Source organism: Myxozyma melibiosi (genome assembly GCF_037950935.1).
Source record: "Myxozyma melibiosi strain Phaff 52-87 chromosome Unknown BZA70scaffold_15, whole genome shotgun sequence".
Taxonomy (NCBI): domain Eukaryota; kingdom Fungi; phylum Ascomycota; class Lipomycetes; order Lipomycetales; family Lipomycetaceae; genus Myxozyma; species Myxozyma melibiosi.
The window spans coordinates 49,737-75,519 of record NW_027042929.1 but is presented as its reverse complement, the minus strand read 5'-3'; the positions used below and the strand labels follow the sequence as shown (position 1 = coordinate 75,519).

General features: G+C 53.3%; 11 protein-coding genes across 11 annotated transcripts; 6 read left to right on the top strand and 5 right to left on the bottom strand.

Moving 5' to 3' along the window:
- Positions 1–38: 38 nt before the first annotated feature.
- BZA70DRAFT_242238 (transcriptional regulatory protein) lies at positions 39–2,646 on the bottom strand (the record flags this gene model as incomplete). The annotated part of the gene is made up of 6 exons (XM_064910561.1): positions 39–550; positions 656–767; positions 852–1,379; positions 1,429–1,547; positions 1,677–1,868; positions 2,259–2,646. Coding segments are annotated over 6 exons (1,851 nt in total), but the record flags the coding sequence as incomplete, so codon positions are not given.
- Positions 2,647–3,274: 628 nt separating this feature from the next.
- BZA70DRAFT_91376 (plasminogen-binding protein pgbB) lies at positions 3,275–4,824 on the bottom strand. Its single transcript, XM_064915533.1, has 2 exons — positions 4,050–4,824; positions 3,275–3,992 (listed from the first exon to the last, which is right to left on the bottom strand). Exons 1-2 carry the CDS (start codon positions 4,448–4,450, stop codon positions 3,356–3,358), a joined length of 1,038 nt encoding a protein of 345 aa, XP_064765758.1. The 5' UTR covers positions 4,451–4,824; the 3' UTR covers positions 3,275–3,355.
- A 158-nt stretch (positions 4,825–4,982) lies between these two features.
- BZA70DRAFT_251704 (L-Aspartase-like protein) lies at positions 4,983–6,960 on the top strand. Its single transcript, XM_064910714.1, has 2 exons — positions 4,983–5,231; positions 5,511–6,960. Exons 1-2 carry the CDS (start codon positions 5,106–5,108, stop codon positions 6,900–6,902), a joined length of 1,518 nt encoding a protein of 505 aa, XP_064765757.1. The 5' UTR covers positions 4,983–5,105; the 3' UTR covers positions 6,903–6,960.
- A 77-nt stretch (positions 6,961–7,037) lies between these two features.
- On the top strand, positions 7,038–9,369 carry BZA70DRAFT_251700 (putative phosphoinositide phosphatase). The gene is made up of 3 exons (XM_064910713.1): positions 7,038–7,706; positions 7,777–7,882; positions 7,931–9,369. Exons 1-3 carry the CDS (start codon positions 7,179–7,181, stop codon positions 9,256–9,258), a joined length of 1,962 nt encoding a protein of 653 aa, XP_064765756.1. The 5' UTR covers positions 7,038–7,178; the 3' UTR covers positions 9,259–9,369.
- BZA70DRAFT_307699 (Pescadillo) lies at positions 9,370–11,579 on the bottom strand. Its single transcript, XM_064914836.1, has 2 exons — positions 11,377–11,579; positions 9,370–11,316 (listed from the first exon to the last, which is right to left on the bottom strand). Exons 1-2 carry the CDS (start codon positions 11,472–11,474, stop codon positions 9,444–9,446), a joined length of 1,971 nt encoding a protein of 656 aa, XP_064765755.1. The 5' UTR covers positions 11,475–11,579; the 3' UTR covers positions 9,370–9,443.
- A 178-nt stretch (positions 11,580–11,757) lies between these two features.
- Positions 11,758–14,596, top strand: BZA70DRAFT_284798 (uncharacterized protein). The gene is made up of 3 exons (XM_064913636.1): positions 11,758–11,895; positions 11,957–12,761; positions 12,817–14,596. Exons 2-3 carry the CDS (start codon positions 12,143–12,145, stop codon positions 14,559–14,561), a joined length of 2,364 nt encoding a protein of 787 aa, XP_064765754.1. The 5' UTR covers positions 11,758–11,895; positions 11,957–12,142; the 3' UTR covers positions 14,562–14,596.
- BZA70DRAFT_261064 (programmed cell death protein 2) lies at positions 14,597–15,955 on the bottom strand (the record flags this gene model as incomplete). The annotated part of the gene is made up of 2 exons (XM_064910892.1): positions 15,759–15,955; positions 14,597–15,695 (listed from the first exon to the last, which is right to left on the bottom strand). Exons 1-2 carry the CDS (start codon positions 15,894–15,896, stop codon positions 14,598–14,600), a joined length of 1,236 nt encoding a protein of 411 aa, XP_064765753.1. The 5' UTR covers positions 15,897–15,955.
- Positions 15,956–16,349: 394 nt separating this feature from the next.
- On the top strand, positions 16,350–18,373 carry BZA70DRAFT_284794 (uncharacterized protein). The gene is made up of 2 exons (XM_064913635.1): positions 16,350–17,448; positions 17,506–18,373. Exons 1-2 carry the CDS (start codon positions 16,447–16,449, stop codon positions 18,319–18,321), a joined length of 1,818 nt encoding a protein of 605 aa, XP_064765752.1. The 5' UTR covers positions 16,350–16,446; the 3' UTR covers positions 18,322–18,373.
- Positions 18,374–18,475: 102 nt separating this feature from the next.
- Positions 18,476–20,753, top strand: BZA70DRAFT_284792 (uncharacterized protein). Its single transcript, XM_064913634.1, has 4 exons — positions 18,476–18,641; positions 18,706–20,181; positions 20,233–20,409; positions 20,469–20,753. Exons 1-4 carry the CDS (start codon positions 18,639–18,641, stop codon positions 20,604–20,606), a joined length of 1,794 nt encoding a protein of 597 aa, XP_064765751.1. The 5' UTR covers positions 18,476–18,638; the 3' UTR covers positions 20,607–20,753.
- Positions 20,754–23,448, top strand: BZA70DRAFT_284788 (uncharacterized protein; the record flags this gene model as incomplete). The annotated part of the gene is made up of 3 exons (XM_064913633.1): positions 20,754–22,045; positions 22,094–22,786; positions 22,845–23,448. Coding segments are annotated over exons 1-3 (2,000 nt in total), but the record flags the coding sequence as incomplete, so codon positions are not given.
- A 363-nt stretch (positions 23,449–23,811) lies between these two features.
- On the bottom strand, positions 23,812–25,531 carry BZA70DRAFT_300255 (major facilitator superfamily domain-containing protein; the record flags this gene model as incomplete). Its single annotated transcript, XM_064914697.1, has 4 exons — positions 23,812–23,970; positions 24,004–25,119; positions 25,178–25,369; positions 25,421–25,531. 4 exons carry the CDS (start codon positions 25,529–25,531, stop codon positions 23,812–23,814), a joined length of 1,578 nt encoding a protein of 525 aa, XP_064765749.1.
- Between the last annotated feature and the right edge of the window lie 252 nt (positions 25,532–25,783).

The window sequence follows — 25,783 nt, the reverse complement described above, 5'->3', positions numbered from 1 at the left end:
CCCTTCTTACCGAGCTCGTTCTTCAAAAGATACTTGCACTCCTCGACCCACAAGATTGCGTGCTGCAGAAACTCGGCTCCGCGGACATTCACTTTTAATGTCCACTGGTACTCTGCCAGTTTTTCCTGGCAAGCAATCTTGTCGGCTTCGTTGGTAGCCAGCAGCATCAACATGACACCAAACGTGGCGATAATCGCGAAATTGTTCTTCGAAGCCGCGTACCAAAACGTCTGGATGTGTTCCTGCTTCAGACTGTTTACAAACTCAACCGCAGACACAAACTCTGCAAACGCAGATCGGTAGACGAGCATATAAATCTCCGACAACGCAGGAGACGCCGTCCGATCGATACGTTTCAACGCCCTCAGAATCGGACGAAACAACGCAATCTGAGTAGCATGATAGGCAAGATGCAGATTACCGCTCGCACTGAGCTCACCCAGAGTAATGTTCTCCATCCGAAGACAGTCCGGCAGGTTCTCCAACCAGTCCTTCAGGCGGATCTGCAGAGGCCTGGCTTTAGCGAGAATACCCTTCATTCGGTCCTCGTCTGACTTTGCCACCCGCGTCGGCTCGTCAGTGGGCTCCTTAGTCTTTTCGAGCGGCTTATCAGCCGCAATAGCCTCGAGATCGTCATTGAACAGATCGAGCATACTCCGCGCACTGTGAAACTGATCCAGAATCTCGCTCAAGATGATCGTCAGATTAACGAGCTGCATAAACATGACCTTGCCAGTCTCCCGATTGACCATGCCGTTGTTCTCGTCCTTTGCGCTAGCAAATACAACATCCGGATCGTCATCGTCGTCGTCAGCTCCAGGATTCGTACTACCGCCGCTGGCGAGCAAAACTCCGTCGTCATCAGGGAAGTTCTCGTCAACAAGCGGACTGACAGTCCAATTGATCTTGTGGATCTTGGACGGACGACCGTAGGTCAGCGCCATCCATTTGTCTTGGATATAAAGACCCCAAGCCAGACGCTTGCGCAATCCGCGCTCCCATTCGGGGATCTCCCACCGGGTAGGATCCATATGAAGCCCGACCTCTTGCGCGACAGACACGAGTTCTCCGAGCATTGCCCACGAATGACTAGGTCTGGTGACTTGGTTTCGGAAAGTTTGATGCTGGAGAAGAAGGATGCCGGCTTGGACGGTAGATAGTGTCGGTCGATCGATTTCGCGGTACAGGTTGATCTGAGCGAGGGCTTCCAGTGCAGACTGCGGAGGTCGAGGGAAAGGGACTAGGTCGGCATCGTAGGTCCACCAGTTGATGGCAAACACGTAAAGACCGGCGAGCAGAGACGGCGAGAGTTCTGAGGGATTGCGGTAGTATTTTTCCAAGAATTCTTCCTTGTGGAGGATTGGTAGAGAGGCGTGGACCTATAGAAGTTAGTACTGTGTGTTGAGGAGAATAGTGGAATGGACGTACGATTCTGAAATAAAGGCCAACAAGCTGTCTGCCAAAGTTTCCAATGATATCCTGGATCTTCCTGACTTCTGCCAGATTTCCACCGATAGTATCGTCCCGCCCGCTGGGATTAGGATGCCCTGTTCTAAACAGATTCTCACTCTCAAAGACGACAAAGGAGACCTGACCGTGGCCGGTGTTGATAGGCTTGAAATCATTGGTGGTGCCGACTCGGTGATTGGCACGGCTCTGGACTCTTCTGATCTGACGCTTGGTGAGGAAATCAGGGCCGACTGCGGGTAAGGATGCGCGGTCACGGTTATCGAAGCCGTAGTAGTCCATCAAGATAGGATCGTGCTCGGCCGAGGTTCCAATGTATGAAATGTATCTGCGGCACTGGAGTCCAAGGGTGTTCTGGAGCAGGGTGTCGGGCATGAAATCATAGTCGGGGAAGGGAGAGTCTGGGGTGGATGCAGACAAAGCAACAGCGGAAGAGGAGGCACCGGGATTAGTTGCAGAGGTGGGAGTGGACGCGGAGGCAGTCGTCGGCGCGCTGGCGGGGTTTGCTGAGGCCGCTGCGGCAGTTGCAGGCTCGGCGGCGACGGGAGCAGCAGCAGAGGCAGCGGTAGCCGCGGTGGTGACCGACGCAGCGCTGGTTTTACGAGAGGATGTTCTATAGTGCAGAGATGTTAGACCGGTGTGAATTGAAGGAACGAGATAGAGTGCACCGTACCTGACGACACGCGAGCGTTTGGCAGACGGCGTGGAAGTAGTCGCATCATCCTTTTCAGGCGCTAGATTTAGAACACCCGACATGCTCTTGAAAGACGGAGCTTGTGAGGGCGATTGACTGACGTCTGCAGAGACAAGCGCATCATCTGCATCCGACTTTTCCTTATCCTTATCTTTGTCATCTGCGGCCGACGACTTGACATCGGTATTTGCCTCAGGCGCAGTGGGCGCGGAAGATTGCGCAGCGGCAGAGGAGTCGGTGGCAGCGGAGGAGGCAGCAGCAGCAGATGCAGCGGCGGTAGAGTTGCTCCCGCTGTTTCTGCGCTGTCGCTTTCTCGGCACGGGATCTTTGCTGAATACGCATTCGTAGTTGTGGAAGCGGCAAAGGAAGCAGACGCTGTCGTTTTCGGAAAACACGCAGCGGGACTTGCGTCTGCGACAGCTGTCACAGGGTCTGTCGGGCCGCTTGAGACCGGTCTTGCTGTGAGTTGTCTGGACGACGAACATGGCGGGGACCGAGAGGAGGAGAGAGAAGAAGAGGTTGGGGGAGGTGAGTGGTAGTTGAGGAAGGGATGCTGACGGACCGGAGGTTCGCGCCGCGTTGATGGAAGATCCGAAGCGAAGAGAGCTGATCACAAACAAGAATACAATGAACAGCAGCAGAACAACAACAACAACAACGCTCTCTAACCAGAGAGCTCTAACTAGAGAGGAGAAGGAAGAGAGCGAGCGAATGTGGAGAAGAAGAGCGAGACAGCGACGAGGAGAAAATGAGAATTTAAGGTTTTTTGCTTCTTTCCAGCGGTGCGCTGTTTTGGGAAACCCTCCGCCCTACTTTGCGATGACTAATCGGCTGCTGGCCGCTCGCTGGCAAAGGTTTAATTCCGCTCAGACCAGAGCTTCGAGCTTCCCCAGACTCAACTGCTGCTGCCTTGCTCTGTTAGTATTGATAGAGGAAGTAGATGTAGAGAACAGACATCTCTACACACAACCCAGCGTACTCTCTGCAATACACGATCGACCGAGCGTCGGCAGCGGGTACCTCTCTGAATGAGTCAGACGAGGCGTTTTAGGGCCAGCGTAGGGGCCCGAGCAAATGACATCTGCCAGCTTCCGAGCTCGGATCTCGAACATTCGTATTTGGGATTATGTAAGGGATGACTATATATTAGAAGTAGAGTAAGAGACAATAGAATTATAGAAGATATCTAGATATCTAGGTGGTGTAGCTGCCAATGACTATATCAGCTAGGACAGGTCGGTGGTCGCTCGCATGATATTCGTTGTCGAAAAAGTTCTCCTCGACGCGATAATTCTGCGCAGACCAGCCCCCGTTATTACCCGCCATAATAAAATCAATCCGCCCGAATGAATCGCTATCGCCAATTTCATAGAACCCGGCAAACGTCGCATGATGGCCGGATCTGAATCGCGGAGGGGTGACGGTGAGCAAGTCGGTGAATGCGAACGAGTCGGAGAGGTCGGAGGCGTAGTCAGAGGTGAAGGTCGAGTTCATCGAGAGCATGTCGCTCTCACCCGTCACAATCTCGTATCCGCCAGAGTCATCGCCCGAGCTCTGGGAGTTGAAATCACCAAAGAGAAGAACAACGCCATCAGAAGCCTCGGCCTCGTACGCACCCGCATAGCGAATCATAGATGCGGCATACTGACGCGCGTCGTCAGACTTGTCATCCCAGTGAGTGCACATTGCAGTAAACGGCGAGCCTGCGATAGTTGTCGTAAAGTTTCCAATAGTAACGATTCTCTTGCTTCCTGCACCATCGTACTTTGAAGCCTCGTAGGGCGTCTTGCTGAGCCAGAGATGCGAAGAAGATACCAAATTCACACTCTCCCTAGTCACAGTATTAACAGAAATATCACTGACTTATATCAAAAAGAACAGCACTCACGTCTTGTAGAAGATAGCAGAGAACTCGCCAGACTGCACGCCATCGTCGCGTCCGACACCGACATAGTCATACCCATCAAGCAACCCATGCAAATCACGAACCTGCCTGACAAGCGCCTCCTGCACGCAAAGAACATCAGGCGCATTAAACAAAACCTGATTAGCGACCTCGACCCGTCTCGTCGACCACGCCTGCTCGGAATAGGTCGAGTAGTAGTCGAGCTCGAAGTCGTAGGCAACGGTCTTGTTCAGACTTGCGAATGTTTTTGCGGGCGTGATGGTGTTGGATTTAGAGTCATAGCGCAGGTTGTAGGATTGCACACGGATTGTGTCGTTCACAACAGTAGCCGAGACGGCGGCGATCAATCCAGAGAGTGCGATGAGGCAAGTATTGAGTAGCATTGTGTTGTCTTCAGATAGAGATACAAGCAGCAGACACAGACGCAGACAGACAGACAGACAGACAGAACAGCAGACACAGCTGATAAAGACAGGGCCACGAGCTGATTCAAGGAATTCAGCGAAAGCCACAGGACTGAGGAACGTGCAACAGAGGTCGGCAGGATTGGCTTCCACTCCGCAGTGACTGCCCTACACCTAAGTCGCCTAGACCGCGACAATAGTTGATTATGAGAGCATTGGTTGATTATCAGAGCATATACTGACACACAGACAGAATATAACAATCACTAGCACTCAATTGATCAGACATTCTCTCATATCGAGACCAAACAGAACAAAAGCAGTCGTCAGCTGGCTTGGCCCAGACTCGGCAGCTCCGCAGAGCAATGTTCAGCCAGAAGACGAATAGCCAGCACGTGGAGTAACCTGATTACATAAGCTCTGACATATCAAAATGACTAAAGCCTTACTAATCAAATGACGAGGTTCCGACGCGTTCCGAGAACAGACCCGGAATGCGCCGGCGCGCTTTGACTGGTTCTCCGGCGGCCTCGACCAACTTCTCCAGCTTTCCGTTGATTCTCTTCTTCTTCCAACCTCCTCGTCTTCTTCTTCCTCATCCTCCTCCTCTCCTCCTCCTCAATTACAACTCACAATGTCGGCCGTCGCTCGCACCCTGCGTCGTCAGGCTCCCGCTGCCTCCCGCGCTCTTCTCGCCCGCTCATCCGTGAAGGCCTTCCCGGCCCTCACCCGCTCCTTCTCGGCGTCGCCTGCTTCCTGGGTGAGTCGTCTCTTCTTCTTCTTCTTCTTCTTCTCCTCCTTCTTCTCTACCGCGGATCCCGATATATAAATCAATTGTCGTGACCAAGTCAATCCCGGGTGCATGCTTAATCATCATCCCTCACGTGTGCGGCCGGACATGACTCCGCGCTATCTTCGACTCCACTTCTCCACATCCTCTCCTTCTTCCCTCCTCTCCTCCTCTCCATCCTCTCCTTCTCTCTCTTCACCTCTACTCTCTCTCATCCTCATCAATTCCTCTCTAATAATCACCATGCAGGCTCACCGCACCGAGACCGATGCCTTCGGACCCATCGAGGTCGACTCCTCCCGCTACTGGGGTGCGCAGACCCAGCGCTCGAAGCAGAACTTCGATATCGGCGGCCCGACCGAGCACATGCCTCTCCCAGTCGTCCGCGCCTTTGGCATCCTCAAAAAAGCCGCCGCCGAAGTCAACCTCCGCTACGGCCTCGACCCCAAGATCGCTGAGGCCATCAAGACCGCCGCGCAGGAGGTCGCCGACGGCAAGCTCGACGACCACTTCCCCCTCGTCGTCTTCCAGACCGGCTCCGGCACCCAGAGCAACATGAACGCCAACGAGGTCATCTCCAACCGCGCAATTGAGCTCCTCGGCGGCGAGCTCGGCTCAAAGACTCCCGTCCACCCCAACGACCACGTCAACCGCTCGCAGTCCTCGAACGACACCTTCCCCACCGTCATGCACATCGCCGCCGTGCTCGAAATCACCCAGCGTCTCCTGCCTGCCCTCACCGACCTCCACGCCGAGATCCTCAAGAAGGTCGAAGAGTTCAACCACATCATCAAGATCGGCCGCACCCATCTCCAGGACGCGACCCCGCTCACCCTCGGCCAGGAGTTCTCTGGCTACGCTACCCAGCTCGAGTACGGTATCGAGCGCGTCAAGACCACCCTCCCCCGCCTGCGTCTGCTTGCCCAGGGCGGTACCGCCGTCGGAACCGGTCTCAACACCAAGAAGGGCTTCGACGTCGCCATCGCTGAGGAAGTCACCAAGCTCACCGGCGAGCAGTTCTACACCGCCCCCAACAAGTTCGAGGCCCTCGCCGCCCACGACGCCATCGTCGAGGCCTCCGGTGCTCTCAACACCCTCGCCGCCTCGCTCTTCAAGATCGCCCAGGACATCCGCTACCTCGGATCCGGCCCCCGCTGCGGATACGGCGAGCTCTCGCTGCCCGAGAACGAGCCTGGTTCGTCGATCATGCCTGGTAAGGTCAACCCTACCCAGAACGAGGCCCTGACTATGGTCTGCGCCCAGGTCTTTGGTAACCACACCGCCATCACCTTCGCCGGTGCCTCGGGCCAGTTCGAGCTCAACGTCTTCAAGCCTGTCTTGATCCGCAACCTCCTGTCCTCCGTCCGCCTCCTCGCCGACGGCTGCAAGTCCTTCAACCTCCACTGCGTGCAGGGCATCAAGGCCAACGAGGGCCGCATCAGCCAGCTCATGAACGAGTCCCTCATGCTCGTCACCGCGCTCAACCCCAAGATCGGCTACGACATGGCGTCCAAGGTCGCCAAGAACGCCCACAAGAAGGGCTTGACTCTCAAGCAGTCTTGCCTCGAGCTCGGTGCTCTTTCTGAGGAGGAGTTTGAGGTGTGGGTCAGACCCGAGAAGATGATCGGTCCTTCTGATTAGATATAACAGCCATTTTAATCTATAAAGACTCTTTCATAATAAACATACTTACGTACACAGACATCTACACTAAACCCTCGCATTGTAAGCACAACGTAGCCGCATGCCTGCACAGACTTCTTGCCTCTGCTCCGCCCTGCCGAACAGCAAAAGGCCAGACCACAGCGCCCGTCGAGCAATTCGTTGACGAAGCTACTGAAGTCTTGTAATAACAGAGACTGTGCTCTGTCTGCTAATACTCTGCCTGAGCGCGACGATACGGAACTAGAAAAAGCCATGTCGGCCCCGCTGTACGTCTCGTCTTACTCCTCCTCGACCGAGATTCAGTTCATCAACAACCTCACCTCGCCGCCCACCGTTCTCCATATCTCAAAGCCTATTGGGGAGATCTCTGTTTCAAGAAGTGCGTATTTCTACTTTATATTCGACTGCACTTCCTTCCATTCTTCTATACTCACAAGCAATTGCACTCCAGTCGATGGTGAAACAGACAAGTTCGCGACCTTTGGCCAGTCCCTGCCCGGAATCTTAGGCATCGTCCGTCTCCGGTTCGGGAAATACGTCATCGTCATCACAAAGGCTGAAAAGATCGGGTTGATCAAAGGCCACGCCATCTACCAGATCATCGACTTCGAGTTCATCGCCCTACAAGACGGCGTCGTCAGAGACAAAGACGAGGCTGCGTACCTCGCCCTTCTCAAGCGCGGTGTCAAGGCTGGGCCGATGTATTTTAGTTATACTTGGGACCTTTCCAATTCTATGCAAAGACAGAGCAGTTCTACTGATTCTCCTGTTTGGATGAAAGTGCGTCCTCTACTCTTTTCATAGTCTCTGCCATAGTCCGACCACACGACTCTAACTCTCTCTCCTCTAGGCCGACGACCGCTTCTTCTGGAACAAGTTCGCCATATCTCCTCTGATCGAATTCGCCGACTCAGACCCCGAAGTATCCCACTTCATCCTCCCCGTAATCTTTGGCTGTATGTCCCCCTCCTTCCCCCTTCATCTCATCTCTGCTAACAAAACAGACGTCAACCTCACGAAAACCTCCCTGAAATCAACCGCCTTCACCTTCGGCCTGATCTCCCGCCGCTCGCGTTTCCGAGCTGGAACTCGGTACTTTTCCCGCGGCATCGACGCCCAGGGAAACGTGTCAAACTACAACGAAACCGAGCAACTCGTCATCCTCGACGAAACCGCCCAGTACACCACCTACTCCTTCGTCCAGACCCGCGGCAGCGTGCCCGTCTACTGGGCAGAGATAAATAACCTGCGGTACAAACCCAAGCTCCGAGTTTTCGACACCGCGCTCGAGTCCGCCAAGCTTCATTTCGAGACACAAAAGAAATACTACGGCCGCAATTACTGCGTCAACCTCGTGAACCAGGCCGGCTACGAAATGCCCGTGAAATCCGCGTTCGAAACCGCAATCACAAACCTGAACGACCCCGACGTCCTGTACATCTACTTTGACTTCCACCACGAATGCAAAGGCATGAAATGGTACCGCGTCCAGCTCCTGATCGACAAACTCATCGGCCTCGGCGCGGGTGACATGGGCTGGTTCCAGTCCGTCGAGTCGCCAGAGAAATCCACCACGATCGTGCAAAAGACCCAGAACGGCGTCGTGCGCACAAACTGCATGGACTGTCTCGACCGCACAAACGTCGTGCAGTCCACCCTCGCGGGCTGGACCCTCCAGCGGCAGTTGATTGACGCGCGGATTTTGGCGCCGGCCGAGCGCTGGGAAGAGGATGCGGCGTTTGTCTCGGTGTTTAGAAACATGTGGGCCGATAACGCTGATTTCATCAGTAAAGCCTACTCTGGAACCGGAGCCTTAAAGACAGACTTTACGCGCACGGGCAAGCGCACAAAACAAGGTGCGCTGCAAGATCTGCGCAACTCGATCGAGCGGTACGCAAAGAACAACTTTTTCGACGGCCCGCGCCAGGACGCGTACGACTTGTTCCTCGGCAACCATCTCCCGTACGAGGTCGCCGAACCGCCCTTCCGCGACCACCGCCCGCTGCTCATCCAATCGATGCCGTACGTAGTCTACGGCGCGATCATGATGATCATGGCCGCGATCTTCCTTCCGCGCGCGAACGACGCTCGTCTGTCGATCCGGCTGTTTATCCTTATTTGGCTGCTCGTCCTCAGCTACGCGATGTGGTTCATCGCGGGCCACGGCCTCGCGTATGTAAACTGGCCACGGCTCGTGCAGCTGGACTATGTCGGCGAACAGGAGGTTGTTCATGCGGGGACTGGGAAGATTAAGGGATGGGTTATGTCTGAGAAGACAAAGCTCGAGAGCCGGATTAGAGGTCTTGAGGAGGGTAAGAAGCGGACTGAGTAGGATATACATTTGTTCTAGATCGGGTTGCCGTTGTTGAATGTAACGCTAGATGTCGCTAGATGTAACGCTAGATAGTCTGTTTTTTTGTTTATCAAATGAGTCGTCAATGTAATCAATCGTCAATGTAAAAACTTTTATTAAACCAAACAAAACAACAAAACAACGTGCTATCTATCGCACTCTCTCTATTTCTTCCCCTTCTTCCCGCCCTTCTTCTTCTGATCGCCATCATTCAAATTCGCCGTCGCCTTCGTCTTCTCCACCTTCCGTCTCTTACTCTTCAGCAAATCCTTCTTCTGTTCCTTCTTGTTGATTCCGTACTGCATCTGGTTATACAGCTTCTTCTGCTTATTCGTCATCATGATCTTCCGCAGCTCCTTCTCCTCTCTCGCCTGCTTCTCCGCCGCGGATAACTTTCGCGCGGGCTTCTCGTCCGCTGCGGCGGCGCGTTTGCGTTTCTTGCCGGCGGGGGCGGTAGAAGAAGAGGAGAAGGTGACGCCCTTGGCTTCGGCTTCGAGTTCGCGCTGGTGCGCAAGCGCTTCGTCTTCTTCCTCGTCCTCGTCCTCGTCGCCAGCAGTAGTAGCGACCAACTCCTCTTCCTCCTCTTCCTCATCCTCGTCGCCATCATCCACGTCCATCTCACCATCAACGCTCTCATCATCATCCTCATCGTCCTCCACGGCGTTTTCAGGATCATACCCAACCGCATCGCCCCACGGCGACAAATGCGGCGGCAGCGTCGCTCCCACCGCGTACTCGTCCACCGGCAACAACCGCCCTTTGTTCAACGAATCAAAGACCCACTGCGGCTGCACGTATATCCTACCCGGCACGCGACTCGCCAGCACAGGCCGGTCGCAGATCTGGTGCGTGACACTCTTGACAAGGTTCTCGACCTCGAGCTTGCGCTGCTCGACCACTTCCTCATCCTCGTCGTCCACGTACGAGTCCAGCGCGGACTCGGAGATCACGCGGCCGCCGAGCGAGAGGATCGCGAACTCGAGGATATCGAGCGGTACCTCGCGGCCGACGTAGATCGTGAACGGCGCGAGCAGCGATTTGAGCGCGTCTTCCGCACTGATCTCGTCCGGCTGCGGGAGGATGTCAGAGACGGCAGAGGTGGTGGATGGAATCGCAGTGAACTCATCGAGCTTGGCTTCGGAGGCCTCCTCGGCCTCGGTCGTCTCGTCCTGAGCGGTGTTCTCCGCGTCGGCGTCGGCCTCCTGGACTTTAGAGATCGCAGAGGAGATGGTCTGCGCGCGAGCAGTCATCTCAGATTCGCTGATAGCCGCCTTTGCAGACTCGTCTGCCTCCGCGCTCTCAGCGTCCTGAACCGCAAGCAAGTTCTTATCCTTCTTGCTCTCCAAGATGTACGCCGACAACCCTCCAACACCCTCCTCCTTTGCGGCGTCGATCTTTGGCGGATAGACAAGCCCGGCGTCAGCGTAGAGCTTGTAAAGCACAAACTGGAGCAGCGTGACGTAAAACTCGAGGAAGGTGAGCATGATGCGGAAATCGATATCCGTCGGGATGTTTTGCGGGAACTTGAACGGCACGAGCCAAACCACTTCCTGGCCCTTGATCTCGGCCTCGTAGTAGACGCCCTTGATACTCACAAACACTTTTCTCAGCGCGCGCTCGCGAGCAACGTAGGCCATCCACTGATTACAAAGCCTCTCGGCATCAGCCGTGATCTTTGCCGACACCCGATCGGTGGCCGGCATAGCGGCAAACAAAAACAGCATGCTCAGCGCGTCGTCGAGATCGCGGACGGCATCGAGAAAGGTCGGATACCGTTCCTTGATAATCCGGTCGAGCGTGTACCGCGGCCGATTGTCGTCCAGCTTCTTGGCGTCCGAGACGTCGCCGCGGCCGAGGGCGCGCGAGAGCTTGCGCGCAAAGATCTTGTGCTCGCGGAATTTCTGAATCACGGGCTCATGCAGAAGGTATTGGATGTCTTTGGTGTAGTAGAACGTGGTAGGCGCGGTCGAGCCTTTGTTTGCCTTCTTTGCGGATCGCGGGGCACGGGGGTAGATTCCCTTGAAGATACAGATTCGTCTAGAGTATAATTATAAGCTTCCTATCCAGGTTAAAACAGAAAGTAGAGAAGAAAGATACCTGAAATCAGCGAGCGAGAGCTGAAGTTTCTTCACCGCCTGCGTGCGCGTAATGAAATTCTTAGCGGCACCAGCCTGATGTCTCTTTTTGATCCTCATGATGTCTTTCTAATATCCCGTTGCAGCAAAACTGTAGTAGTTTTACGTGCGTGCAGTGAGAGAAATAGGGAAACAAAAGGTATTTGCTGAGGGAGGAGGATATTTGGGAGCACCGAATCTGAAATTTTTTTGAATTTGGGAGTTTTTTTTTTCCTCGTCACGTGGACAGAAAGTTCAAAACAGCGGCGGGGTTCTGCAGGGGCGTCGTGGTTTGGGAGCCAGAATAAGCAGCGGAAAAATTTGGAAGAGGTTTGGGAAGACTCGGGTTCTCGGGAATCTTTATTTGAAACGGAGCAGGACTGTTGACTGTTTTTTTTGTCTGCAGAAGGAAGAAGGAAGATAAGGAGAAGCTATAGTTGAGAAAGAAGGGACAATGAGTGCGCGGTTAAGGAATATGACGGCTATAAGGCTCGGTCAGGCCGTAAGTGCTTCTCAGATTGATATACGACTTATTGATACTTGTACTAACACCTTTCTTCCAGAGAAGAGCATTTTCCTCGTCATTTGTCACTGCGAAACCACCGCAGGGAACTCAACCAAACCAAAATAACAATGCACCGAACGCTAAAAAAAAAGACAACACGCCGGTAGGCGGTTTCGGAACCGACGCTCTCTTTGGCAGTTACCCAACTGCTCCGAGGAGCCAGTCGAGACATGTGTTGGGGACGATGGATACTGAGAATATGAGCTTTGATGATCGGCTGACACAGGCAACTACGGATACTGCGGCTGTCAACACGAGGGGACTGGGATATGAACATTTTTTTAGAGATAGACCTAGACGGGCGCAGAGTAATTCGAGGCCCATGCGGAGTGGTGCGATGAACATGCAGCTTTCGCATGAACGCGAGGAGAATGTTGATCTTGACTATCTTAGTACCGAGACTGAAGACTACCTCGGTGGATCAAGGAGGAGCGAACAAGACGAACGCCGACGGATGCTCGAGCGAGACCGGGAGCGAAGCGAGATGATGAAGGAGCGCGCTAGAGAAAAGAGACAAGCAAAGGAAGGTTCGCGAGGCAGAGACAAGCCTTTGCAGAATGCTACGGATGACGCAGAGCTCACTATAGCGGATATCCAGGAGCCTGAGATTGTTCCGAGAACGGTGGAGAAGAAGAAGCCGAAGCAGGAGAAGAAAGAGACGCAAGATGACTGGGATGTGAGGAGACTTGTTGTTCCGCCGACAATCTCGGTGCAGAAACTCGCGACTCTTATTAAGGTCACTCCGATGCTTCTTAGGAACGTTATGAGGAATCTGGGTTACGATAATCTCGCGTTTGACTACAGTAAGTCTTTAACTCGCTCTTCAACAATGACTCCGTAGCTAACTTCATTTTCTAGTCCTCGACTTTGAAAACGCAGCTCTCATCTGCCAAGAATTCGGCTTCGAAGCCAAAGAAGGCAAAAACATCGACATCTTTGCACAGCCCCTCCCGCTAGACACGGAAACACTCCCGACCCGTCCTCCGTTTGTCACAATCATGGGCCACGTCGACCACGGCAAGACCACGATTTTGGACTATCTGCGCAAGTCTGCGATTGTGGAAGGCGAGCACGGCGGAATCACGCAGCATATCGGTGCGTTCTCGGTGCCGACGCAGAGCAATGACAAGACAATCACGTTCCTCGATACGCCGGGACACTCTGCGTTTCTAAAGATGCGGCAGCGCGGCGCGAACGTGACTGACATCGTTATCCTTGTCGTCGCGGCAGACGACTCGGTGATGCCGCAGACGATCGAGGCAATCAAGCACGCGCGCAACGCCAAAGTTCCCATCATCGTGGCCGTCAACAAGATCGACAAGCCGAACGTGAACGTCAATAAGGTTTACGAAGATCTGGCGGTGCAGGGCGTCATCGTTGAGGAATACGGCGGGGATACGCAGGCGATTAAGGTCTCGGGGTTGACCGGCCAGGGCATCGACGAGCTCGAAGAAGCGATTCTCGCGCAGGCTGAGATTCTCGACCTGCGTGCGCCTGTTAATGGTAAGGTCGAGGGATGGGTTGTCGAGTCCGAGGTGATTAAGGGCCGCGGAACGGTTGCGACGGTGGTCGTGCGACGAGGACAGCTGGTCAAGGGACTGGCGCTGGTAGCGGGTACGGCGTACTGCCGCGTGAAAGCACTGCGGGATGAGAACGGACGCATGATGCCTTTCGCTGGACCTGGGTTCCCTGTCGAAGTCGAAGGGTGGAAAGAGCTTCCGGAAGCAGGCGACGAGGTGCTTGAGGCCGCAGACGAAAAGCATGCGCGGCTGGTGGCGGAGTTCAGGGCAGAGAACGAGGTGCAGCGGGTGTTGCTTGACGATCTCAATGAGTTGAACGACCGACGACAGCAGGACCGAGACAACTACAGCCAGCGCCTGGAGCATGAGCGAACGACGATGACGAACAAAGCTCGACAGAAGCGCAGACGGACTCAGACGTTTTTGGTCGACCAGAACGAGGACGGGGACGTAAAGTATCGGAATTTCATTATAAAGTGCGATGTGATGGGGTCTGTGGAAGCGATCATTGACTCGATCTCGACGATTGGAAACGACGTTGCTAAAGTGCGCGTGGTCCACCCCGAGTCCGACCTTGGCCCGCCGACTGCGTCGGATGTCGCGCTCGCAAAGACGGCGGGAGCGGATATTATCTGCTTCAATGTGAAGCCGGACCGCGAGATCAAGGCGTTGGCTGCGAGAGAAGGCGTGAAGCTGGTGACGCACAATGTGATTTACCATCTGATTGAGGACGTGACCTCGCGCACGGCGGAGCTGCTGCCGCCGATCAATGTGAAGAAGACGGTAGCGGAGGCGGAGATCCGGATGAAGTTCGACGTGACGGCGAAGAACGGGCAGATTGTGTCGATTGCCGGGTGTAGAGTGATTTCAGGGACAGCGAAGCGGACGTTGAATGTGAGTGTGATGCGCGGGGACGAGGAGTTTTATGACGGGACGCTGGAGGCGATGAAGCAGGGCAAGAAGGACGCGAGCGAGGTGCAGAACGGGAGTGAGTGTGGCATTATGTTTAAGGATTTCAGGACGTTTGAGTCTGGTGATATCGTGAGGTTTTACACTTTGACGCAGACGAAGGCGTATTTGTAGTTTGATGGCTGTACATATTTTTCTAGATTATGAATACTACTTTCGTGTCTCTTCCCATTGTACACCGATCCATTCCTCGGCATACCCAACGCCGTGCTTGTCAAGTGGCGGAACACAATCCTGCTTGCACGTAGCGACGATTATAGTCCCCCACTCCATACCATTGAGCATATCAACACCACTGCTTTCTTCTAGAACTTGGATCGCGTGCGGCATGAGCTGGAACTCAAACACTCGCTCACCGCCACAGAGACTACACCGGGGGATAAGGCTGGAGGAGTACGCGCCGCCAGCCGACCGGGACGTGATCTGTCGGGCCACGGCGTCGGATTTGGAGTAGAGCAAAGGCGCAGCCGCGCGTTCGTAGCGGACGACTTGCTCTGGATTTTCAGCGACGGTATCAGCAAACTTCTGAAAGACCTTGTCGATCGCGTTAGCCCCGTCTGCGCCGCCGGCCCCAGACTCAGGCATCGAAGACCATTCGTCTGCTTCGGAGGAGTTTGCGTCGAGTAGCTCGAAGCGCTGGTTGATTTCGGCGGGGGCGGATTTGTCGGGAAGGTACTCGTTTTCGACGTAGAGGAAGTATGGCATGTACTGGTCTTGGGGTTGTTCAGGCCAGGGCTCGGGGGTGGGTGGTGGGTGTGGGGTGCTGTCGATGTGTGTTTTTGCGAGGGAGTCGGTGAGTGAGGAGTCGAGACTTGCGACGTTGCTCCAGGAGGTGGTGGGTTGGGGAGGAAGAGTAGATGTTGAGGAGGAGGGGGTAGGAGTAGCAAACGGGTTATCGCCAAAACCGGATCCAAATAGAGCACCGCCGATATCAGCCTGCATCTCTCTTTCTTTCTGGACCTCTCGTGCCTGCTCTTCAGCCTTACGTTTCTTCTTTTCCTCTTCCTCGCGCAAATTATCAGCGACCCGCTTCATTTTCTCTTGGTTATGCATGACGCCTCTGAAGACGCGGGCGGATCCAGGGATACGACGACAGCGGGGCTCTTTGCATGCAAAGAGGTAGACGACGCGCTCGTAGAGGGTTCCGTCGAGAGCGGCGTAGGCCTGGATGAGTTGGTTCATGATCTTTTTGCAGTTTTGGCAGCGAGCGAGGGATGCTGATGGTGGGGAGTCGGGGTTGAGCCAGATCTGTAAGAAGAAGTTAGCAGAGTGAAGGCAGGAGAGGAGAATAAGGTGGGATGGGATATGTACAGGAAGACCACCGATACGGGTGTCGAGAGCGGTGGCGGTGGCATCGGCAGGCTCGTCGGGGTAGCCTAGAAGAGTGCTTGTTTTTCCGGTCTGCGAGACGACGGAAGCGTCCGAGTCGGAGTCGTAGTCTGCCGACATGTCTGTTTGCTTCTGATTGAGTGGGCGGTGAACTGGAGATGCAGTTGCAGCGCGGGTTGTTGGGAGTAGAGAATATTTTTTCAGGGGTCGGAAACCCTACAGAAAGATAGAGTAAGTAGTCACGTGCAGTGTTAGTAAGTAATGAGTAATGTTAATGACAGAGGGATTAGTAATGAGCACGGCTAAGAAAGCTAAGAACTAAGAACGGCTTGGAACAGGTGAGGCTGAGGAGGGACGAGCTTAGCAGGGATTTGAAGAGAGCCGAAACCTACGGAAGAAGTAGGGAAGATAAGAGATGGTGAATATAACAGCAGTAGTATTATATCATTATATGTAATAATAGAACATATAAACAAACAACAACAACACACTTATCAATACAAATACAAGCAGCCGGCAGCTCGAGGGGGATCTCCACCCAAACCTGAAGCGGCTGTAAAGAAAACCTTATTCCGCCTCGAAGCTCAGCTGCTTTGGGAGGAAGCAGCTCGCTATAACTTGCGCTCCTCCTCCTTCCCTCCATCGCCAACCCTTCTCTTCTCAACACACCATGGCCAGAGGAAACCAGAACACAGCCGAGGACGACGTCGTCCCGATGCTGCCCGGCGCGGCGCCAATGCCCGTCAGCGACCCCGGCACTTCCATCTACGCAAACCCCTACGACAACCCGGACGTCCACGACCGCAACGCCGACGCTGAAGTCACCGAGAAGGGCACACAGCTGTCGAAGGGATGGGCTGCCTACCTTCTCACCAGACGGATCATTGCCATCGTCTTTTTCGTTGTCGCCGTCATCGTCGGCATCGCCGCCGGTGTCGTGGTCGCCAAACGGCACCGCGATTACGAGCAGAGTTTGCTGGACGGAATCGGTTCAGTCACCTCTTCTCCTTCTCCTGATGCCAGTAGCGTCCCCGAGCCACACTTGGGTGGTGGTATGATCTCTAATGATGTCAGTGCGTCTGTGATTGACGGTTTCCAGGGGACCGGATACGGAGACTCTGAATATGTCAACTTATTGACCGTCTACGCCGATAAGTCCATCGAGACCACTGCTCAGCAGGCAATCATCGACTATGGCACTATCGAAAAGTCGTTCTGCATCCCTGAGAGCAACGTGGCGGGATCCATGGCGCCGTTTACCTCCACCGACGCTGACGGCATCGACGACGAGACCGGCACGGAATTGTTCGAGTACGCCAGATGGACCGACGGCTCTCGCGCCGGCTACGTTCTCAACGGCCATTACTCGACCGACAACACCAACGGAACTGTCTACACAAAGGCTACCCTCAGCAAGGACAACGCTGGCAACTACACCGTCCGTGCTTCGTTCAAGGTTATTCTTGATGACGAGTACGCTGATGGAAACAACTATACTGCTGTCGAGTTGACTGTTCGTCAGCCTAACAGCAATAGCTCTTATTCTGATATCATTGGACAGTGGGCTATTCCTCAGTACCAGATCAATGAGCAGTCATTCAACAGTGAGACTGTTGTCTTGATGGTTCCGTTTACTGTGCAAGAAGATGGCGATGTCTATGTGTTTTTCAAGGTATTTATCTCTCTTATTCTACTTCTTATCTCAAGACTATACTAACAGCATCTGCAGGCCACGACATCCTTCCAAAAAACATTCGTCTACAGCTTGACGGTGGCGTCGGACGACGAAAACTCTTGCAGCTCGTCCGACCCGACCTACTCCAACTATCTTGCTGGCGAGCTCAGCACCGACAGCTTTTTGACAATCCAGTCGGTTGCCAACGAGACAGATGATGTGCCGGACTCGTACATCGACAGCTATTGCACGCCCGACAGCACTATCAATCACGCCCATTTCACAAAGTACTGGGCGTCGTCGTCTTTTGAGTTTGATGATAGTTCACTCTCTGCGTCTTTGATCACATGGGGAGACGATTCAAAGGGCGGTATTCATCTGTCGGGCCTTGATACGACAAAGGACGATTCTTTGGAGCTCTTGGTCAACGACGGCGTTGATAATATCGATTTCAACCAAACGATCGCGATTCGCGCGACTTTTATGCCCCAGATTTATGGCGACTACCGAGACGCGCTCGACCTGAACGCGTTCAGGTTGATGGTCAAGATGGGCAACGGTACCTCGGACGGCCTTGGCACGTCGCTTGTGGACGTCAAGGTCAGTCAGACGGATGCGTACGCGTTTGGATGGAACAATACGGTTGTGACGATGATTGGCAAGTTCACGACGCTGGCCGAGAACGACACCACGGCTGATGCGCAGAAGATGAAGATCTATGTGGGAGCGACTCTGAACAGGCAGGATACGTATGTCTTCACGACGGCCATCTACTCAAACATCTCGGACTCGTCGTGTGGATTCATGGATCCGAAGTATGAAAGCAGTGTGTTTGAGGGGATGTCTTTTAAGACAATGGAGAGCAGTTGAGTATGAGTGCAATTAGCTGTAGTTTGAATATGATTTCTGTATAATCCTTAAACCCTACAAACGCCCTATTGTTACTAGAATTCTATTATTATCTTCTTATCGAGTTTCAAACCCACGTGACCATGTGGCTGGCCGTGCGATGGATGGCTGTGCGCAGAGTGGCGGTGCAGACAGTAGCCGCTTGGGGAGTTCGCGAAGAAGCTGAAGGGTTTGTGGTTGTGGAGGCTTTTGCTGCTATTTAAACCACTCCGCCCGGGCTGTTCTGAGAGAGAGTATTGTTGTTGTATCTGCTGTTGTATCTCTTGTTGTATCTCATAATGGTAGTTATCGTCTGTTTATCGTTATCACTACTCTGTTATACTAATTGCCGTGCTAATTACTCAGGAATCACCCGCTCCCTCACCACCCCATTCCACCAGAACCTCGACATCATCCCTCGAAGACCCCTTCTCCGGCCACGACCATGCAGACTACGAACAGGAATTTGACAGTCTGCCAATGCTTGACCGCGACGCAATGGACCTCCCCATGCGCGCGCCCGAAGCCGACCCTATCGACCTCCCCATGCGCGACGGTTCTTTAGCTGAAGTAGCGTCCCCCGAAGGCCCCTTTCTCGACCGCTCCGCGATCGGATACTCGCAGGTTCCTACGGTTGACGCCGAGAAGATGTATAGCTTTGCGCCGCCGACTGTCAGCATACGAAAGACCCGTCGTCGCATCTGCGGCCTTTCTATCGCTGTCTTCTCAATCATCCTCGCGGTCGTGGTGCTCCTCATTCTCGGCCTTGGCCTCGGTCTAGGTCTCGGGCTGAAAAAACACCAGGCGGTTTCCTCCAACGAAGATACCTCGACTGTCCATATCTCGAGCAAAGTGACGGAGGCGCGGGCAACGCTCGAGTCTGGCTCAAGTCTCGCAGACTCGTTCTGCAAACCGAAATCTTCGCTCTTTAACGATACGATCCCGACCTTGAAATCGTGGAATCAAAGTCAGGAGTTTGATGCGTTTGTGACCACCACTTGGACCGATGGGTCTGCGGGTGGTGTAAAGCTGTCATATACCCCTGACAGCGACGACTACTCAAACATCCTCCCCTACGTCTACAAAAGCGACTACCTCGATCTCGACATCGAATACGGCGTCAGAGTCACGTTGCAGATCTTCCTAGATGACGGCTACGACCCTAGTCTCGACCTCATCGCTATCCAAGCCCAGGTCAACGTCGGCCAAGCGTTAACCCAGTCCACCTCTGTTGTCTGGAAATGGAGCAATCTCCAATACGAGCTCGACGCCAACGGATACAACGCCACCACGTTCACCATCCAGGACGTGTTCACCGTTCCTTCAACGATCGACGTCACAGATTCCTCTCATTTCCAGTTTCTGATCTACATGTCTCCCTTCAACCAAACCGGTTACGTCCTCTCCGCCTCGATCTTCAACTCAACCGATACAACCTGCGACGGCGATGATCCAAACTACCCAGCCTTAGACCTGGACTACGAGCTCGACCAGGAGACTTCCACGATCATGGTCCAGTCGAATAGTAACGTGACCAAGTTTGACAAATCTGCCGAATCTCTGTTTTGCTCGTTTGACTCTACGATTTTGGGTGAGGACGTCGCGAACCTTACTATGGGGTGGTACTCAATCTCGCGAGATGATGACGGCGAGACGAATTTCTTTGATCAGATTATTTGGGAGGACGACAGAGTCGGAGGATATGGTCTGCAGTCAGAATCTGGCGATCGCGATACTTGCCGGTCTTGGCTTTCGATCACGAAAAACCTTACTATGAACGCAGGTTATGGTTTCAAATTCTCCTTCAAGACGATCTTGAGCTCGTCGTTCGATTCTTCTGCTGTATGTTCTACTTTTTATTTTTGTTATTTATCTAGTGCTAACATATTATAGGATCGGGAAGCTATTCGGGCTGTAATCTTCCCTGAAGAGGACTCAAATTCACCGGTTTACGAGGCGACTCTTATGCAGAACGAAATATACGAGTATGGATGGAACGATACAGTCGTGACCGTGCAAGTATACTTCATCTCTTCCGACAAATACAACAGCACCGTCTTTCAAGTATACGTAAGTGCCAGTGCCCCAATGTTTCCTCTGTTTAGTTACTAACACACATTCATCTATAGGGACAAGACGTAGACCAAACCACGTACTACTTCCTCGTCGACGTCTACGCCGACGGGAAGGATACATCCTGTGGCTTCACAGACCCGGATTACGTCCAGTCGTCGATAACGGGGCTGTCGAGCTCTGACGGCGATTAGAGTGTTTGTTTGTATTTTGTACTTTATGTTTCATGATTGGTCGGGTTTCTCTGCATTGGATTGCGCGTGTGCTTTATTTTGTTGTAACTTCTATATATTTTTGATTGTATGTATTTTCTATCTCTAATATCAGTATAATTTCCATCAATGATAGTCTTTCGTAGGTCGCATTCTTTAGAACAAAGCACTCAGCCGTGCAGCGATAAGCCAAGCCAAAGTTTCATCGCATCAAAGTCAAAGTCCAAAAATAACATTCGGACTTCACAATTAAAGCAGCCAGCAGCCAGCATCCCTCTCCTTCTCTTCTTCTCTTCTCGCTATAGATGAATGACTGTCGGTGACCAGAGCTGGTTTCTTTTTTTGCTTTTGTATTGAAGAAATAAGGAGCTGAGAGGATACAGGATGGTGAGTTGGATGGCGTTTACGGGTGTTAAATGGTGTGGACTGACATCATCGCCAAGCAGGCAGAAAACGACGCAGCAGCAGCAGCAGCAAACAACTCGAATACAAGTGCAAGCAGCAACAATGAACACCAACAGACTGAAAACCATGAAGACAGTAATCATCAAGACAGCACAGCTGCATCGCAACAGCTCAACTCACCCACCGAGAGCGAAAGCTCAGAAGGTGTCTTAGCTTCCACCTCCACCGGCACCACCGCCCACGATGACCACGACGACGACGACGACAACCTCTCCAAAACAGCGACGGAGACGGACGAGACAGACGCGCAGCCCGAAAAACCAGGACAGGAGATCGATCCCGCTATAATCCTCCCGCAGCTCATTCACAAGATCGATCCTCCGACGCAGCAGATTCGACGGGTCGAACCGAATGTTTCTACGAAGATAGGAACGACGTCAAAGAGACGGATATGTGGGATCAGGTTACCGATTGCTATCTGCGCTCTTCTTTTGATTGCTCTTGCGGTTGGGTTGGGTGCTGGCCTCGGCGTTGGCTTGAATAAGAATAAAAGCAGTAGCGCATCAACTGCTCCCTCATCGCCATCCTCCCCTGCCTCCTCCTCCTCCTCGACGTCAGCTTCCGCCACCGAGTCATCAACCTCATCCGCTACATCCACCGCCACCGTCGTCGCTCTCCAAGCCGCGACCGAGACCCCGACCGCGCGAGACACGATCTCCGAGTACGGCTCAGTCAAGTCCTCATTCTGCACCCCCGACGCCAGCATCCTCGGCTTCCTGCAAGCGAACTTCACCGTCGAGCTCATGGATTTCCAGTTTTACTCCTCGTACTGGCTTGATGGCTCGGACGCTGGGTTGGTGAGACAGATTGCGACTGCGAAGGATGATGTTGCGGAGATCACGGGCGAGGAGGAGGTTACTAGTGTGTTTGCGACGTGTCAGGTTGATTCGGGTCGTGAGTATATATTTCGAGTGTCTTTGAAGTATATTATAGACTCGGGATACAACAAGTCTGAGGTATGTCTTTTTTAACCCACCGTCGATCTACATACTGACTCTTAACAGGACTTGACCGCGTACTACATCTCCATCGTCCTCGGCTCTACCTCAGTCACCGACGACCTCTACCCCTTAAACACGACCATCGTCTCCCAGTCCGAAGCCATAACCTACAACGACACGACAATAACCCTCGAGCGCCGACTCACGATCCCCGACTCTCTCGACATCGCCAACCCAAACAACCTCCTCGTCACCTTCCAAGCCACTTCAGCCTACCAAACCACCTATCTCTACCTGATGACCTTGACCCCCGCCGCAAACGAGACATGCAGCGGTCCAGATCCGGATTTCAGCACGCGGCTGGTAAGCCCCCATGACGTCGACGTCGACCTCGTTGTTCGCGCAAACAGCGACTTTGCAAATATCTCGGCTTTGTCGACGACGATCGAGAGCAGTTACTGCATACCACCTGGAAACGTCACTCTCTCGCCTCGCTTTGAGTCTATAGACGACTGGTCTTCAGTCTCTGCAGACGTGGGTAGTACGACGTTCGCGTATACTTCTCTCAACTGGACAGATGGTTCGAGCGGGGGCGTCTATCTGGCTCCGATCACGGTCGACTTGCTTAGTGGTTCTGAGACGCAGTCGGATCCAGTGAGCTTGTATCAAAGCTTGCAGCTCAATTCTAGTACCGAGTATAAACTCCGACTAGCTTTTAAAATCGTCCTGCTGAATAACTACGACGACTACTCTTCGGTAAGATCTCTTCTTTCGGTGTCAGACGCGAATATCGCCGACTAACGCACTCATCCAGGACATCCCCGCCATCGCCATCTCCGTCCCCTCCTCCTCCTCCTCCTCCTCCTCCCCTCTATTCCAATACACCCTCTCGCGATCCGAAGTCGACAGTTTCGCTCTAAACGACACGACAATGACCGTCATCGGCACCTTCACCGCCGACTCAGACGACGGCACCGTCGTCCAGTTTAACTCCTCGGCTGTCATGCAGTACTCGTTCTTGTACCTCGCGAGCGTGTACACTGATACCGATAACTCTACGTGCGGATATTCGGATCCGAATTATGAGCTTTCTGCTGTTGATATAAGTTTTGATGATTAGTCAATAAGCTGATGTTTTGTTCACTTCACCGCCGACTCAGACGACGGCACCGTCGTCCAGTTTAACTCCTCGGCTGTCATGCAGTACTCGTTCTTGTACCTCGTGAGCGTGTACACTGATACCGATAACTCGACGTGCGGGTATTCGGATCCGAATTACGAGCTTTCGGCTGTTGATTTGAGTTTTTAAGAATGAGCTGGTGGTTTGTTCACTTCACCGCAGACTCAGACGACGGCACCGGCGTTCGGTTTAACTCCTCGGCTGGCATGCAGTACTCGTTCTTGTATCTCGCGAGCGTGTATACTGATACCGATAACTCTACGTGTGGGTACTCGGATCCGAATTACGAGCTTTCGGCTGTTGATTTGAGTTTTTAAGAATGAGCTGGTGGTTTGTTCACTTCACCGCAGACTCAGACGACGGCACCGGCGTTCGGTTTAACTCCTCGGCTGGCATGCAGTACTCGTTCTTGTATCTCGCGAGCGTATATACTGATACCGATAACTCTACGTGTGGGTACTCGGATCCGAATTATGAGCTTTCGGCTGTTGATTTGGGTTTTGATTAATGAACTGGTGTTTGTACTTTTGACATGTTCTTGTAATTTTGTATAATAGGCGACAGATTTAGTTAAACACGGTTCTTACTCAACGCAACAATCTCACAGCTCTTTGACCACCGTCGTATGGCGATGCTTCTCCTCCATAACAGAGTCAGACACCTCAGCCCTATACCCCGCCTCGTCGCCAACCGGAATAAGCACGTCCTCCTTATCGATCGCCAACCCAAGCTCATTATAGACCTTTCCGCGCTTCTTTGCCTCCCACCGAACATAGTACCAAAACATCGGCACCGTGAGCATCGCGAGCCCGTAAAACATCGCAGAAATCTGGTATCCGACCGGATAATGCGGCGCCAGGTTGGTAGGGTACATCACGAGCGGCAGCCAGGCCGACATCGCGTAGTTGATTGTATTCCCGAATCCGACCACGAGACCGCGCGTTTCGGCGTCGTCTTGGAAGGCTTCTGCCGCCCAGGCAATCACAATCGGCTGGTACCCGAAGCCCGCGTAGTTGAGCAGCTGCACGGCGAGCTTGAACTTGTACGGGATGTTCCACACCGCGAGCACGATGTTGCAGAAAAACGGGACGATCATGACTGCGAACGCGAACGGGCCGCGGCGACCGGTTAGGTCTGAGAGCATAGAGAACGTGTACGTGACGACGATCGAGATCGCGTTGCCGGCAGTCGGCAAGATGTTGATCATCTCGACCGAGAACTTGCCGGTCGACTTTAGCCAAAGATTGAAGTATCCCGAGCTCGATCCGAACCCGGCAACGTTATACGGACCTTGAAAGACATATGCTCGAGGAGACATGAAGAACTGCAGCAGTCGCTTTGCCGTAATCGGCCGCGGCGGTTTCCGACCGATCTTTGCCATTCTCGCGACCGCGTACTCCCTGTCTTTCTGGCTCAGCCAGATCGCTCTCGTGGTTGTCGGAAAGTCAGGAATGCAAAAGTAGCCCATGCAAGCGATCGGCACAGAAATCACACCGTCGATAATAAACGCCCATCGCCATCCGGCAATCCCCAGATGTCCGTTCAAAGTCGCGTAGACTCCGGACTGGATGTACCCCGAAAACATGCCCGCCGCCGAGCTGGAGACTTCAAAAAGAGCCATACGTTTGCCCATCTGGTCGGGATAGTACCAGCTACCGAGAATCAATGCGAATCCGGGGAAGACAGTAGCTTCCGCCAAACCGATGACGAAGCGGATTCCGTAGACTGTCTTTGCGTTCTGAACCGCAGCCAGACACATTACAAGAATACTCCAGACGAGCTCGCAGGTGGGAATGAAGATAGATGCGCGGGTCCGGTTGATGATGATTTGGGATGGGATGGATCCAATCAGATAGCCAATGTTGAAAAACGTGGTAAACAGATTGCGCTCTTGACCTTGAAGATTCAGCTAGAGTCAAACATTAGCAAACCGCAAAGTAAAGAGAGCAATTGAGAGTGGGCCATACATCTTCTTTCATTCCACTAACGTATGCATTCGAAACATTACCCTGGTCCAAGTACTTTACGACATAACTCAGCAGCGAGTACGAAAACAGAAAGAAATCCAGCCGCTGGATAAACCGTCGCTCCTCCGGCTCCAACTTGAACGAGTCCCAAGCAAATCCCACGATCCGTCGCCATCGGGGAGGGTCATATGGCTTGCGGATAGGTGTCGGTGCAGATAGTCGTTGCTCGCCTTTTTCGTCCACGTCGTCGTAGCAGTAAATCGCGGTCACGTCGGGCGCAGGGATCTCCACGTCGACATCAGATGATGCGATAGACGACGATACAACTGCGGTCTCTTTAGTTTGCGTCACCATTTCTATGAGTAGTGTATATCTGTGAACAAGACTCAGACGCTACATATCGGCCGCTCTTTATATCCCGCCATTTCAGACTCACCTAGAGCACGTCTTACTTTGACAGGTCCGCCCTTCAAACCTGTGACGGCCTCGAGAGATAACAGCAGAGATAGGCTAGTGAGTGCCGACAGCACTAAACTCTTGAACCCAACGAGTCATTGTGCGGAGCACCTCGCCCACGCTATCTTGTAGCCCCAACATACCTGGCTG

Excerpts from the sequence above, each read along its gene's own strand:
- BZA70DRAFT_91376 (XM_064915533.1), bottom strand. The coding sequence starts at position 4,450 with ATGCTACTCAATACTTGCCTCATCGCACTCTCTGGATTGATCGCCGCC. Across the intron at positions 3,993-4,049 it reads TCTGCTATCTTCTACAAGAC|GGAGAGTGTGAATTTGGTAT; the intron begins GTGAGTGCTGTT and ends TACTGTGACTAG.
- BZA70DRAFT_251704 (XM_064910714.1), top strand. The coding sequence starts at position 5,106 with ATGTCGGCCGTCGCTCGCACCCTGCGTCGTCAGGCTCCCGCTGCCTCC. Across the intron at positions 5,232-5,510 it reads CGGCGTCGCCTGCTTCCTGG|GCTCACCGCACCGAGACCGA; the intron begins GTGAGTCGTCTC and ends ATCACCATGCAG.
- BZA70DRAFT_251700 (XM_064910713.1), top strand. The coding sequence starts at position 7,179 with ATGTCGGCCCCGCTGTACGTCTCGTCTTACTCCTCCTCGACCGAGATT. Across the intron at positions 7,707-7,776 it reads ATTCTCCTGTTTGGATGAAA|GCCGACGACCGCTTCTTCTG; the intron begins GTGCGTCCTCTA and ends TCTCTCCTCTAG. Across the intron at positions 7,883-7,930 it reads CCTCCCCGTAATCTTTGGCT|ACGTCAACCTCACGAAAACC; the intron begins GTATGTCCCCCT and ends CTAACAAAACAG.
- BZA70DRAFT_307699 (XM_064914836.1), bottom strand. The coding sequence starts at position 11,474 with ATGAGGATCAAAAAGAGACATCAGGCTGGTGCCGCTAAGAATTTCATT. Across the intron at positions 11,317-11,376 it reads CTCTCGCTCGCTGATTTCAG|ACGAATCTGTATCTTCAAGG; the intron begins GTATCTTTCTTC and ends ATTATACTCTAG.
- BZA70DRAFT_284798 (XM_064913636.1), top strand. The coding sequence starts at position 12,143 with ATGGATACTGAGAATATGAGCTTTGATGATCGGCTGACACAGGCAACT. Across the intron at positions 12,762-12,816 it reads TAATCTCGCGTTTGACTACA|TCCTCGACTTTGAAAACGCA; the intron begins GTAAGTCTTTAA and ends TTCATTTTCTAG.
- BZA70DRAFT_284794 (XM_064913635.1), top strand. The coding sequence starts at position 16,447 with ATGGCCAGAGGAAACCAGAACACAGCCGAGGACGACGTCGTCCCGATG. Across the intron at positions 17,449-17,505 it reads ATGTCTATGTGTTTTTCAAG|GCCACGACATCCTTCCAAAA; the intron begins GTATTTATCTCT and ends CAGCATCTGCAG.
- BZA70DRAFT_284792 (XM_064913634.1), top strand. Across the intron at positions 20,182-20,232 it reads CGTCGTTCGATTCTTCTGCT|GATCGGGAAGCTATTCGGGC; the intron begins GTATGTTCTACT and ends AACATATTATAG. Across the intron at positions 20,410-20,468 it reads GCACCGTCTTTCAAGTATAC|GGACAAGACGTAGACCAAAC; the intron begins GTAAGTGCCAGT and ends ATTCATCTATAG.